The sequence below is a fragment of the Chenopodium album genome, chromosome 12 (assembly GCF_948465745.1).
Source record: "Chenopodium album chromosome 12, dcCheAlbu1.1, whole genome shotgun sequence".
Lineage (NCBI taxonomy): Eukaryota > Viridiplantae > Streptophyta > Magnoliopsida > Caryophyllales > Amaranthaceae > Chenopodium > Chenopodium album.
Genome location: NC_137845.1, coordinates 22,977,509 through 22,992,993, shown reverse-complemented (window position 1 = coordinate 22,992,993; position 15,485 = coordinate 22,977,509). Strand labels below are relative to the sequence as shown.

Genomic DNA, 15,485 nt, shown 5'->3' with positions numbered 1-15,485 from the left:
ACAAATCACAATCCTAACCCCGTAACTCATCGACTGCAGAGGGTTTCTTCTTTCCGCCGCCCTTTAACCCTTCTTCTGTCGTTGTTTTACGCCGCAGGCTCATCCATGGCTTCCTCTCTCTGTTTCTTGCCCTTCTTGCTATTTGCTTTATCCTCTGCTTCTGCTTCTACTTCTACTACTGCTGATTTATTACATGGTAAATTTATCATCTTGTTTTATTATATGGTCTTCATTATTTGATCTACGTTTAGGTGTATTCAAATGTATGGATGTCTTATTTTTAATATACTTCGGTAATATCAATCAAAGACGTATTTTTATTTACGTTTGCTTGTTATCAGTGATGGGTTATTAACAATCATATAGAAGTATAATCTAATGACGCTGATGATTGTTCTTTTATATAAACGTCTGTTAATATTTTAAATGATGTAGTCGAGATTTGATAAAATCCCGCAAGACTTTATCCAACTAAGCTTGTTGATTATCCTTTAAAGAATGCAGATGGGTAATTTGAATTCGACCGAGGTTTTCTTTATAAGAGGGGGTGGGGGGGGGGGGGGGGGGGGAACTACTACCTCCGTTTCATATCATTTGCAACGATTAGACAGATTTGTATGACTGATTTTAAGTAATTTAGTGATTTTGGTTTTGCAAGTTTGTGCTTGTTTGGGTATAACAGTCTTTCTGGTGCACTTTTGATTTAGGAGGTGAAGAAATTGAAGTTGTGGGGCATGATTTATACCGGGAATATTTGAGGGATGAAGCAGCCTCAAGATTAAATGAGCTGGGGAAGGTATATATGTTTAAATTTAACTGTTATGATCAATGGCTTAGAGAATAATTTGTGCTATGAATTTGTGCTATATCATGAAATTAAACTAGGTTTTTGGAAATTCTTGAGTTTTGATGTGAGTTTTATATGATTTGTTAAACGGTTTGATTGACTCTTTTGTCTACGCTAACTTGATTTATTGTCTTGCATCGTCATAGCTGTCTGTTTCATGTATATATTTTATAATAAGAATTATGTAATGGAGTTAATTCATGTAAATTATATCAAACTATTCCCTTGAGAACGATGTGTACTTTTATAACGAACATTGATACAAAGAAATGATACATCATACATATTTATGTTAGTTAATCAAGATAAGCCATTATATCAATTATAACATCTTTTGCATTACAAATTGATTACTATCATATCAAACATAATGTGGTGTCCATGCATCAATTAGAACAATAGGCTAATGCAGCTGAAGGAGTTGATCAAGATATTAGAATATACAGTCTTTTGTACCAGTAAAATTTTCTTAATTTGATTTGCAGTCATATCACATGATAGGTTGAGTACATTAGTATTTGAGAAATGAGCTTAAATGTTAAATTTATGTGGCAGGTTAGTGATTTGAATGGCTATCTTGAGAGGACTTTCTTGAGCCCTGCCTCTGTGAGGGCAGCAAACGTTATCAGTCAATGGATGGAAGATGCGGGGTTGAGAACGTGAGGCATCTTCTTATGCTTGTTAATGTATATTCTTTTTGAAGGCTATGTTTCAATAACTTCTGTTTGCAGGTGGGTAGACATTATGGGTAATGTGCATGGTCGGGTAGATGGGATGAATGCAAGTGCTCCTGCTCTGTTGATGGGATCTCATTTGGTAATTTTTACTCGGTTCTCTTAACCTCTCCATGCATTATTTTTTTTGGGTAGCTTACTAACAGAATTTAGTCTGGGTCTTGCCTCAATGAAGGATACTGTAGTCGATGCTGGAAAGTTTGATGGTTCTCTAGGTATTGTATCTGCAATATCAGCCCTGAAGGTTTTGAAGGTGACCCAGAAGCTAGAAAACTTAAGGAACCCAGTTGAGGTATTTGAAAGTGCACTTTTCCTTTTCTCCCTGCTTCTTGCTTAAGTAAAATAAAATAAAAATAAAAATTATAATAATAATAACAGCTTGAAGCCAGTAGAACTACATTTGCTGATGAGTTTTTTCCATGTTATTCCCCTACATGTTCTCCATGTGTCCGAGAATGAGATTGTGATAGAATATGCTCATAGCCGCATCACAAAAGTTTGAGGCTTAGTAGGTTTTATTATTTGCCTAATTGCCTCTGCTCTGTCTTGCTCTCTTAAATCCTGATAGGAACTGAAGTAGATTTATACATAGATAATCAACTTTCTTTCATGGCCTGAGAATCAGTGCATGTGTCTAGACTAAACTAATAGTTTGCATTGTTGCATCCATCAACTAGAGTGTCACACAATACAACTGCACACCACTGTTATTCTTGAGATTTATAGGACATATATTCCATTGCAATCTTGAAAATGCTTTTGCACTTGGCAAAAATACATTGTAGTTGTTATTGTACCAAGTTGTTTGATCACCTAAAGTTGCTGAATATTCAACACGCTCTTTTATGCCTTTGTGCATAGCTGAGAGAAATAGACCTCTCCTCTTTTACAGGTCCCAAATATATCCCTGTCATACACTAATAGTCGACTTACAAAACCTCATTTGTGTCTCTCCAAGGTGCTTAGTCTGGCACAAATTCACTATTCCTCAACGACAGCCCTAATGGTGGGAATGGAAAAATAGAGCCCAAAGTTTGATTCATTTATTACTCAGATTTTGTGGATATATGTATGTCCAAGTATTAGGGGGTTTGATCAGGCTCTTGGCATGCAGGGATTTTATTCCTCCTGTCTTTATAGTGGATTTTAAAACTTGAAACAATTCTTGTTTTTTTTTTTTTTTTTTTTTTTTTTTTTTTTTTATACTGCAAGATCCCTTGTGCATCGCCTAAAGTAATTTCTGTTCATAATGTTTAGGTGATTGCCTTTAGTGATGAAGAAGGTGTGAGATTCCAGTCAACCTTCCTTGGGAGTGCTGCCATAGCAGGCATCTTACCAGCTTCCTCATTGAACATATCAGACAAGAGGTTTGTATCTACTACCTTTCTGTTAATCCTAATTATTTATAATTTCTTATAATTTGTCCCCCCTTGCACAATGATCAGTGGGATAACTTTACAAGAGGTCCTTAACAAAAATGCTGTTGGGGTAACAGAGGACAAATTTATCCAGCTCAAGTATCAGCCAGAGTCTGTATTGGGTTATGTTGAGGTATATGAGTCTCATTGTCTGTTGTGTAAACTCCAAGGATTACATGCTTCATTGTTTTTTGTAACATGAGCTCTTAGGTCATTTGACAGCCTTTGACGTGTTTTGGGCTTAATCTTGCAGGTTCACATTGAACAGGGACCAGTTTTAGAATCAGCCGGTATTCCTCTTGGGGTAGTCAAAGGCATAGCTGGGCAGACGCGGTTAAAGGTAAACGTCCCTTGCTGCTTTCTTTCATCTGCAAACTCTCTCTAATCCATGTAAATAAAACTAATGTAAACTGTCCGCAACCACACCAAAGACTTTTCGTTAAAATATCTTACAGGAGCTAGTACCACAGTTGTCACATGAACCAGATGGGCCTCAGCTCCTGTGTCCTGGCCAACCTGGCATTCCTCCGGATAACTTTTGAGGGAAAAGGTGGAACATTCATCTCTATTCTTTTAAGTAGCTATGCTTCGAAGTCAGTTTGGCTCAAGCTAAGTGATAGATACAGGCACATAGTGAAAGCTAATTGATAATTTCTCTTTGGAATTTTAAATTAAAATGGATGAACAAAAATTAGTTTTTTATGTTTCATCGGTTGCAAATATATTTCTGGGAATGGTGTCAATGTTGACAAGGTAGGCCCTCTGTGTTTCAAGGTTGGTTGATGAAGATATAGTGTGTATTTTGTTTACATATCAACCTTGATAATCATCTTCTCCTGCCAGATGGTTAAAGATCTAAGAATGAAGAATTAAAACCTAACATGGACTCTGCTTTGACACATCTAGTTAACAATGATCATATCGTATCATTGGATCATTGCCCACATGCTTTGTGGTATGAAGGCGCACCAGATGCTGGATGTGATGCATGTGACGTTCATGAGAAGCACAGGCCACCTTGAAGCGCATTTGGTGTATTTTCCTTTAGGCACACCAGACTATGATAGATTTCGTGTGCAACGTGTTACACTTGGTGTAAATAAATCATCTTATTTATGATGCAGTTCTATTACCCTCTTCCTGTATTCTATTATTTTAAATTTCATTATCTTGTCTTCATGATTTCCAACCTTGTTGGGTGACTAAGGCTCTATTCTCCTCAGCTTAAACCTTAACTTGTTTTTGCTTAAATTTTGTTTGAGTTTTCTTATATAATGAACTCACATAATTTTTCTAGGCTTAACTTGTTTTACTCTATTTTATTATTTATTTTTAATTCTAAATGTGTTTAAATAAGTTGAGAACTGAGCCTATATAACTGCCAGTCCTGGAAATCATAATGGCTTATTCTGGCTGCCTCAAACAACTGGAATATATTTGTACGATCTTGCTTAGAAGTAAAGTAGTGACGCTTTACCTAGATTATCTCACATGAAATTCACTGCAGGTAACAGTCTCAGGTTCACAAGGACATGCAGGAACTGTCCCCATGTCTATGCGGCGTGATCCTATGGCAGCCGCTGCTGAATTGATTGTATTACTTGAAAGCCTTTGTAAACAACCTCAAAACTTTTTGTCCTATGATGATGATTGCAGTACAGTTGAATCTCTTTTTGGTTCACTTGTTTGTACCGTAGGAGAAATATCATTGTGGCCAAGTGCCAGTAATGTTATCCCAGGACAGGCAGGGTCTTTACCTTATGCTTTTGCTTAGCTTAGTAGGTCTTCAAATTAATTATTGGACCAAATGCTAAGGCATGTTTGATTTCCCTTTTTTCAGGTGACATTTACTGTAGATTTACGTGCTATGGATGATGCTGGCCGTGAGGCTGTATTGTATGAATTATCAGCTAGAATGTACAATATTTGTGATAAAAGATCAGTTTCGTGTGTAATTGAGCGCAAGGTACTTTTGTTCATTATTTTTTATTTAATATTTTTTTTTTTTTCAAGTCATTCTTCTTTTTGCTGATTATAATTTAAAATGCTTGTTTGATATTTTCAGCATGACGCCAATGCTGTCAAATGCGACAGTGAATTGAGTTTGCACCTCCAGTCAGCTGCCCTCACTGCATTCAGAAAAATGGCAGGTAACGTTGATGTTGATGTGCCCAAATTAATGAGTGGGGCAGGGCATGATGCCATGGCTATGGCTCATCTAACTAAGGTCAGTTTTTGCACCCCTTATGTTATATATGTTGATTATTAGTATACAACTCTAATGGAGATTCTGCAAACAGATGGGCATGCTCTTCGTTCGTTGTCGTGGAGGTATCAGTCATTCACCTGCAGAACATGTATTGGACGATGATGTTTGGGCTGCTGGTTTGGCAATCTTAGCATTTTTAGAGAATCATGTGTAGATTCATGGCTATGTTTCAAACAGCACATCAAATGTACATAATGTACCTGTCTGTTGTACATATATAGACAGTAGCAGTTCATTCATATTGGTTATAATGCCTATTAAGCGCTTTTGATTGTTGTACCCTCTTGATCTGTTAAAATGTAATAATAAATGTCATTTTCATTAGTAAATGGCTTCAGTAGTTTAGTGTAAAATTTTATCTTGTTTTAATTTATTTATATATATTTCTGGATATTTTATATTTTTAATTTCGTAATTAATAAATTGACAAAATTTTCATGATTGGAATGTGAATATTAATGCAATCTAAAGACATTTCATTTGATAACTTTTTATCTTAGAGAAATTCTCTTTGGTAACAATATATTTTTTAATTTTTCAGTGGTAAATTACGAAAATTTTTATTATCTTTGGTAATCTTTAATTAGTTATAATTTTTCAATGGTGAATTTAATAAAATAATTTAGTTAATTTTTAACCATGATTAACATATTAAAAAAAAAAATGAAAATTTCTAAAATACCCTCACTTAATACACTCATCATCATCAAGATCATTAATTCATCATCTTCATCCTCAATTCCTCACCTTTCCAACAACACACTGCCACCGCAATACACTAAAACCTCCCAGCCATATTCTCCACCACTTGATTCACGGCCTCACGCCAACACCGAACAGCCACCACAATTATCCACCTGCCACACCATGTTACACGCCACGCCACTTCAGCCACGCCACCAAACCACCTTCAAACCGCCACCAATTCTCACGCCAATAGGCCGCAACATCACCTGCCACCAATCCTCGTTCCAATACCCCAACACATTGCCACCTCAATACCCTAAAACCGCACAGACTGAACCTAACCCACGACCCAAACCAGCCGGCCGACCAGTCGACCACAGCACAACCCCGATTTTCCCCTTTCCCCCAACGCCACCCCTAATTCATAAACCCTGATTTCACATCTAATCTCCATTTCCAACAATCAGCGTTTCCAATAGCTATAAATCTTGAATCTAAACTAATTTCACTGAATTTGACCCCAATTTTAAGGTTTTTTTGCCCAGAATTTCAGGTTTGCGTGTCGTGGTGGGGGAATTTGGTGGTGGTGTTGAGCTGCGAGAAAAGAGAGAGGATTGTGAAGGCTAGGCATCGCCGGCATTTGAGGGGAGGAGTGAGGCTGAGCGTCGCCGGCTGGGGGTGGGAGTGGGGGTGGGGGTGCTTGGTGTCGGCAGGGTCGGGCTGGTGGTTTAGCTTTGGCTGGCTTGACGTTGGTTTTTTTTTTTAAAAAAAAAATTATTTATAAAATTATTTAATTATTAAAAAATTCAAAAAACTAACCCAAAACCTCTAACTATTAGTTAAAAATAATCATTAATGTTATAAATATCTTAAGTACAAAAATACAATGTTACCATGGATAATATAAATTATGGCTGTTCACCAATGAGAAAAAAAAAAATAAAAAAATATGGTGTTATGAAAGAGAATTTCCCTTTATCTTTTCAATTAGTGTATAATATACATTTGTAAGCGTGCCAATTAAAAATGAGAGGAACAAACGAATACAATTGATATAATTATAAGGATTTTATAATTGTTTTGGGTGTTTTTGGTCCCTCGGGAGAGTTACGTCACCAAGACTGGTCCGACGCTGTCTATACCTGCAAAACACATAGACTCCGGTTGGTAGGAGCTCCGCCTCCGACGATCAAGTTAGTATTGGTCGTAGAAGATGAAAAGGTGCGGAAAAGGTAAAAGTGAGATCTTCTCGGATTCTTAGGTCAGGTGTTTTCTCTGATGTGAGAGAATGTAGGGTTAATAAATGAATTGTGTCCCCAAAATGGGGGAAATCTCCCTATTTATAAGGTCATTAGGAAAAGTGCCCTTCATTAGGTTAAGATGAACTAATGGGCTGCGCTTTTTTGCGGCGCTCTTGGGAATTGGGCCCTGAAGGCCGCAATTCCATCTGTTATCTGAGGCTTGACACGTGTCATCTAAGGAGTGGTCCACGTTGGACCCCTCCAAGATAGACACGTGTCCCTCTCTGATTTGGACCACGTGTATAGGGTATTTTTACTCTAAATATTTGCCCTCATAGGGGTGACGTGGCAGGCCACGTGGCACCTATGACAGGTGTCACCTGCTGATTAACTAACGGTTATTAACGTTTTATTGTGAAGGAAATTATGGAAATGCCCCCGTTTTAACCTTCTATAAATAGCAAGTTACCCCCCTTCCTCTCTCTCATCTGACTTCTTAAAAATCTAGAGAGAGAAAAAGAAAGTATTTGTAGAGAAAGACGCTCTGCCCCCGCCTGTAGCTGATTTCCAGAAAACTTTCCGTCTGCAGTTTCGTGGACACAACCGGTCACCGCCTGAAAAGTTTTTCTAGAATTCTACAAGGTAACCGTCTCTTTCCTTCTTAGCTCTTTCAAGCTTTTGCCGTTTATATTTTTATACTTTTCAATAAATGGATTCACCATCATACACACACGGCACAACCTATCCCCAAATCCCACCGTCTTTGTGTCTGTGTAGGAGGACACAATGGCGAGGGTGAAACAGACGACTACAAAGCTAAAGAGAAGGAGACGCAATATGGAAGTACCTGCAAATGAGGTAACCCTAGATGGGGAGTACCAAGAATAGGATGAGCAAGTAGAGTCTTCTCCGCGTGCCCCCACCACTCCAAGTGATGGGATTTTGGTAGAGTCAGACGGCAAAGGATCCGCCTCTGCTCATGGTCCCAATAATGAGTCAGACGACGAAGAGGCCGTTGAAAGATCCTGCTCAGAGGCTTCCATTTCCAATCAGGAAGACCTCACCTCTGAGTACCAACAGGCGGCCAAAGGGTCGTCCATAACGAACCCCACTCAGGCGGGTATGTCCCTTAAGGACATTGCTACTTTGAAGAGTAGTTTCAAATCTTTTCAGGAAAAACACCCAATAGAGGCCGGCTGGGACATAGTGGTACCGCTTGAGGAGGCGACGGTTGCTTGGGATGATGACATAGAGCATGCTGATAACTACATCGGCTACTACGAGGCGGCTTTCAAAGCCGGCCTCCGCTTCCCCCTCCACCGAGAAATAAGGGCGATCCTAAAGGGGTATGAGCTAGGCGTCTGGCAGCTAACTCCCAACTCATGGGTTAACATTTTATGTTACATCGCCGGCTGCGAGTTTCAGAACGTGACGCCTAGCTTTGAGGCGTTTGCTCATATGCATTATATGAGTCGCGCCCCAGGCGGTTGGGGAGCGTGGTATACTCTAACTACACTCCCGAAGTACATGATGACGCTGGACAAGGCGTCCAAATGGAGCAAATGGAAAGAAAAGTTTTACTTGGTTTCTTCTCCAAAACTGCGTCACAATCGGTTCCTTCGCCGGTATAATAAGGACTCGGCTCTGCTGGGAAGAAACTGCGCCCGCCGCATCTCCCTGAGAAGGCTTGGGATGAAATAATGGGGCTGGGCCTGTTTACAATGACCACAATGCCGCTTAACGATGGGAGCGAAATAATTGTACCCATGTTCTGGGTGCCCCATTCGGAGTGGCTTAAAGATGAGGCGTTTCCCTCCGCCTGTGGTCTAAGTACCATGTTTGAGAGACGTACGTAACCCCTTAACCGGATTTTCTACGTGTTTGTTTCATATTACTTGACTTCTTATTTGTCTAACTGGTTGACTTCCTTTTTCGCTGAAACGGCAATGGTTGATCCCAACAAAACGCCCGTCAAACCCGCTGCTTAGTTCTGAAAGGAGCTTTAGGAGCAGAAGAGGGCACGACGACCCAGAAGAATGGGGTAAGCCTGACCTATTAGTGATGTGTGATAATCTAGGTCGTTGAAATCTAAAGCACTACCGATCAAATAGTTAAGAAAGTCAAACTTATTCCTAGTACAAGACAAGTCCGAGTCGAACTATGAGGAATGAGAGGGAGAATGCTATATCCTATGGTCAAGCTACTTCGAAGAATGAGAGGAGAATTGAGTTGTAACTAAGGTTTCAATCAACTAATCAAGTCAAGAAAATCAATATGCTAAACACTAGGGATTAGGGTTCCACATGCAAGCTCAATGACTATGCCAATCGATGAAGAACTTAATTGATTCAAACGTTGTAAAGGACAAACAATAGTTGCAATTAATAGAATTCAAGAGTTATCTCCTATAAGTCAAGCTAGGGTTCACTATGAATGACTAACAGGGAAAATCACAATCAAATTCAACCAATTAAAGCAATTCTCAAATCAAGGGTTCATGTCATTGAAATTTGCTATGCAATCTAGATTAATCATCTACGTTGATTACTCCTAATCAAATTAATCACATGCACAACTATGTCAACCAATTTAATTGCAACAATTCAATCAACCAAGAATCATCAACTAGCAAAAATCATCAATCAAGCATGCTTTCCCTTCTCCCTAGCTACTAATCTACTCACAAATCATAATGGAATTGAGAAACAAAGCAAATTGAATCACAAACATCATCATTTCAAGCTTAATCAAAGAGAAAATCAAATTCAACAAATTCTCAAACCAAAGATCAACAATCAAATCAAACATTCAAGAATTAAAGGAAAGATCAAGCAAAAGTAAATTCAAAGAAAGAAATTCTCAGTAATTTTCATTGATTAAAGACGAAATCCAAGCTCAAAGATGCAATTTGAAGTACAAAACAAGTAATCTAAAGTTTCTCTCTCTACTAAATCTGGAAATAAGTCTCAAGTACAAGTGAAATCGTCCCCTAAAAAGGGAAAAGTCAAGGGGTATATGGAGCGTAGAGGATCGGAGCAGGGCCGTGCGCACGCACCACAGGCCCGTGCGGGCGCACGTAAGGGTCTGTGCGTACGCACAGAGGGGCCTGCGTGCTCGCACCCCTGATGTGGTGTTGCGGCGTGCACGGCTCCTCTTACTCGCTTGTAGATCCTTGTGCGAAGTTTTGCTCCTAGCGCTCTCGTGCATCCCTATCGTCACTGCTCTCGTGATGATCCCCGCGAGGAAGGCAGCCCTTGATCTTCAAATATTTGTGCTTTCATGACCTAGAATCAATGAGGGCGCAACCGTGAGAGCGCAGCAAATAAAACTTTGAAACTTTACTAACAAAAATTCAAGTAAAAGTAAGAGAGAAAGCAAAAATGAATAGAAACTAAACTAATATAGCTAAATAATAACAAAAATCATGAAAAAAGTCATAAAAGTGAACGAAAAACCAAAATGAGTTATAAAGACGGAAAATAAAAGAAAACTAGAAAGATTATATGAAAATAAAGAAAGAAAATATAGAAAAAGGAATTAAAAGCTACTTTATTTAGCGCCATAAATGACGCTCATCAAATTCCCCCAAGCTAGACTTTTGCTCGTCCTCGAGCAAAACAAGATCAAACCCAAGGAAAGATAATGACATTATTTAAGCAAAGCAAGAAACAAGAAAACTAGAGAATATGAGAATGTACACTAACTCACTTTCGTAGGAATCACGGTCAATTTTAGCAACTAAAGACTAGCCATTTAAACCCCTATATCGCTCTAGAGGACGAGTTATGCTCTCGTAAGGGTTTCCTAATATATTACCCCATAACTCTCAAGTTACGTGAGGCAAAGCACAAAAAAGGAGAAAAGAGAAAGTATTGCATACCGCTCTATAAGCTTGACCTACATCTCCCTCCACCGACTTGTGACTCAACCACAAAGGTCAAAAGGTCTTGGAAAGGTTTGTAATGTAAGGGAGAAAAGGGTGAAGGTAGGCTAAAATTTGAAATTTGGTGGTATACCTAAATTGTGAAGCAAAGATTAGCCAAATCTTAACACGAAAACCAAGTAACCACCAAACAAAAACACCAACACCCCCAAACTTATTCAAAGCCAAAATCACAAACATATACACAAAAAGCGTAAGAACGCTCCCCCCCCTCCCCCCCAAGCTTGAACAAAGCATTGTCCTCAATGCTTAAAATACAGAGAAAGACACTTACATCAAAATATTTTTTTGAATTTTTCATGTTTCACTTTTTCAATTTTAGCCAAAGCTTTTGAATTTTCTTTGCTTTTTTTCTCATTTTTTTTTTCATTTTTTCATTTATCTATTTTTCATATTATTGCATTGTCCTCGCCTCTTTTAACTATGGACGGCTTTTTCAAATTTTTATTTGCTTTTTATTCACAAAATATGTACAAAACAAACTTTCTTTCATTATAAGAACCAAACAATCATTCTCATCCACCAAAACTCCAACAATAGAGACTAAATGCTTCACAAAAACCAATGATGGGAACACGAATGAAATAAAAGGCCCAAAAGCTAAAGATGTGGCTTGAAAAGAAGGGTATAAGGCTCAAATGGTTAGCAAGTAGGCAAATGAAAGCCCAAAATAAAGAAATAGAAAACTATTCTAGAAAAGTAAAAATTACCACCTCGAAAAGATGCCTTTGTCCTTCCTAAAAGGCTCGGTCGCGATCTCGAGAGATGAAAGTCAAATTCTAGATAAAGCATACAATAGCCAAAGATCTATGCGTCGCTCATGCAAGATATGTAGAAGGCTAGAAGAGAATGAAACCTCACATGGTTGTAGCAATAACTCACTATTAGTTTCAAATTAACCAAAAGGGAGCAATTGCAAATTTTCAAAACAAATAGAATCCGGCTTCAAGGTCCCAAAGTTCTAAACGACTACCTTAGCATACTCTATCCTAGAGTCAACCAAAGATACTCTAAAACCGTGCAAACCATTGTCTTTTAGGAAGGGTAATATCTAAAAATGCAAGTCCAAGTAGTACTAAGTCCAAAGCAAAAGCAAAAACAAGAAGAAATTAGAGCAATGCCTCAAAAAGAAATGTTTTGTAATTGTTATATATATATATATATATATATATTTTTTTTTTCTTTTTTGGTTTTAAATTTTCTTTTTGCAAAATGCAAAAAGAAATATAAAGAAAAGAGAAGGACATAACAAAAAGAATAGGCAAAACAAAAAGAAAAATAGAAGAAAGGAAAAAGAAAAGAGAAAGAAAAGAAAGAAAATAAAGAAGATGAAGAAGAAATAGAAAAACACAAGGAAGCAAGCCAAACACGTAATATCCCAATCGACAAACAAATGGTTATTCGGCTACAGCGCAATGACCCCAAACACACTTAGGTGTTAAAAGCAAGCAACCTCAAACCATTCAACTCCTCCTAAATTAAACCTAAACTGTGCATACAAAAAGGGAAAGAAAAAGAGGGAAAATAGAAAGATCTCACCCAAAGATCGTGAGAATAGTACGATAACAAGAAATTCGTTACCAAATTCCAAGCGTCGAATGCTCTCATTGAGGACCTAAAAAGTGAGAGATAAAGAAAAAGAAAGAGAAATATCTACACAAAAGAATGTTAGTAACTTCATGAGAGAAGAAAGGAAAGAAATAAAAGGGATACATGTAACTCATAAGGGATACGATAATGCAGGAAATTAGCAGAATCATCAGGAAGCAGTAAGCATAACACACAATAATCAAGCGAACAATCAACAATACCAAGAACTACAAGAAGAGGGGTCAAGCATGAGCAATTCATCAAGAAATTGGCTCAAACACACAAGTGCATAATAGATAAAATCATCACCAAATAATCATAGAGAATTGCTCAAGAAATTTCAAGCACAAAGATAATCCAACATGAATGAAACAAGTATTGGTCACAAAGAACTAATGCCATGAATATAGCAGTAACCATAGAAATATTCAATGAAAAATAAGAAGCAAATCATCATTAATCCAAAGGCAAAAGTTTGTCATGAAAGACCAAAATCATGATTCATCCTAGGCAAAATTATCCAAAAACATTGAATAAACAAAGAAACAAAGCTACCATGAACAATACCCATGAGAGAGAAAGATGACCAACAATGGTGATGTCAAAATTCAAGCAAGGTAAACAATTTCATCATGAAAAAGATTCAAAGTATCATCAAATAACATCATACAACACAAAATACAAGCAAAAAGAACTAACAATGGAATTCTACCATTAAAGCCCAAACAAGGGTTTCAAGCTTAAAAAATGAGGAAGAAGATGACTAGAAAATGAGAAATCATACCTCAATGAAGCTTTAAAACACTTGAAAATGGAATAATTGAAGATTATAAACTAATTAGAACACCAAGATGCAAGTTCCAAACCCCAATTTGAACACCCAAAATTTGAAAATCCAAGACCCAAATATCAAATTTTTGTTCAAAAATTTTGAAAATTTCGAATGAAAATTGTGATTTTTTTGTTGTAATTTGTGAATTGATGAATTAAAATGATAAAAAGTGATGATTTTGTGAAGATTTGTTAAGAGGAAAAAGAAGTAAAGTGAAGGAGAAGGGAGGATGAGAAAATCGGGGAGAGAGAATGAGAGATGAAGAGGGGGGGCTGCTAAGGGGCACGAAAATGGGTGGGGGGGCTGCCCCAGCCGTGCGTGCCCGCAAACCCTGCTGTGCGTGCGCACGACTTGTCGGCTAGGGGGGCTGCGCGCATCGGCTTAGTGCTCGTGTGTACGGTGCTCTCGTCGACGCTTTCGAGCGTCAAGCTCGAGTGATGCCCACGAGAGGGACAGACTAAAATCACACAATTTTCTCAAAAATCACTTGTTCATGATTAAAATCCACGAGAGCGCAGCCATGAGAGCGCTCTTGCATAACAATCTCATTTTCATTTTAATTCAACTTCAACCTCTTGAAACCTTCAATTGACACCAAAATTGTCGGAAATCTTAATCAAATCAATCCCAAGGTACCTAAAATCAAGAAAACAAACAAAGATAAGAAAATTTCTCAAAATTAGAAGAAATAAAAAGAAAGAAAAATTAAAAGAAAGGGTTAGAAAACCGGGTTGCCTTCCGGAAAGCACTTGTTTAATGTCATAGCTCAACGTTCTCCACCTATCAAGGTGGTTGACGAAGAATCATTTTATGACCTAAGACAACGAAAGCACCATTGATGTAATTCTTGAGTCGATGGCCATTGACCTTGAACGGAGATGATGAATCCAACATAGAAATTTCCACAACACCATTTGGAAAGACACCTTGAACAAAATAAGGACCACTCCACCTTGACATGAGCTTTGCGGGGAGCAACTTCATCTTAGAATTATAAATAAGAACTTTGTCACCTACACAAAACTCCTTTTTCTCAATAAGTTTGTCATGAGAATCCTTAGATCGAGCTTTGTCGGTACTTGCACAATCATAAGCATCAAGCCTAAGTTCTTCTAATTCATGAAGATCCAACCACCTTTGCTCTCCCGCACTCGCCAAATCGAAGTTGATTTTCCTGATTGCCCAATGAGCGCGGTGCTCAAGCTCCACCGGAAGATGAAATGATTTTCCATAAACAAGACGGTATGGAGTGGTGCCTATGGGAGTCTTGAAAGCCGTTCGATATGCCGATAAAGCATCATCAAGCTTGTCCGCCCAATCTTTCCTTTTCTTAGCAACCGTCTTCTCAAGGATCAACTTTATTTGACGGTTGGACACCTCAACTTGTCCACTAGTTTGAGGATGGTAGGGAAGACCGAAATTTTGATGAACGCCATGCTTTCTCAACAAGTTTTGAAAAGCATTATGTACAAAATGCGATCCATTGTCACTTATTACCTCCTTGGGCACATCGAATCTCAAAAAGATGATCGTTTTGAATAGCTTCATCACCACCTTGTGGTCATTTTTAGGGGAGGCAATGGCCTCAACCCATTTAGAAACATAATCGACCACCAAAAGGATGTATTGATTTCCAAAAGAAGAAGGGAATGGTCCCATGAAGTCAATACCCCATACATCGAAAACTTCCAACTCGAGGATGGGTTGTTGAGGAATCTCATTCCTCTTTGAAATGTTTCCGGTCCTTTGGCATTTATCACAAGACTTGATAAAACCCCAAGTATCCTTAAAGAGATGCGGCCAACATAAACCACTTTGGAGAATCTTTAAAATGGTTTTGGAAACTCCCATGTGACCACCACTAGGATCCGAGTGGCACATCTTCAAGACATTCGGCACTTCTTCACTTGGAATGCAACAACGG

At 38.2% G+C, this 15,485-nt stretch overlaps 1 protein-coding gene across 1 annotated transcript; it reads left to right on the top strand.

Annotated features, from left to right (window-relative positions):
• On the top strand, positions 1–5,597 carry LOC145570455 (allantoate deiminase 2-like). The gene is made up of 12 exons (XM_081629547.1): positions 1–196; positions 708–796; positions 1,403–1,506; positions 1,579–1,663; positions 1,757–1,873; positions 2,839–2,948; positions 3,027–3,132; positions 3,253–3,339; positions 4,507–4,743; positions 4,840–4,965; positions 5,065–5,226; positions 5,300–5,597. Exons 1-12 carry the CDS (start codon positions 106–108, stop codon positions 5,420–5,422), a joined length of 1,437 nt encoding a protein of 478 aa, XP_081485673.1. The 5' UTR covers positions 1–105; the 3' UTR covers positions 5,423–5,597.
• The last annotated feature ends 9,888 nt before the right edge of the window (positions 5,598–15,485 follow it).

What these genes read in the sequence shown, in the direction of transcription:
- LOC145570455 (XM_081629547.1), top strand. Translation starts at nt 106, where the DNA reads ATGGCTTCCTCTCTCTGTTTCTTGCCCTTCTTGCTATTTGCTTTATCC. An exon ending in GAAGATGCGGGGTTGAGAAC is followed by an intron (nt 1,507 to 1,578) that starts GTGAGGCATCTT and finishes TTCTGTTTGCAG; the next exon opens with GTGGGTAGACATTATGGGTA. An exon ending in TGTTGATGGGATCTCATTTG is followed by an intron (nt 1,664 to 1,756) that starts GTAATTTTTACT and finishes GCCTCAATGAAG; the next exon opens with GATACTGTAGTCGATGCTGG.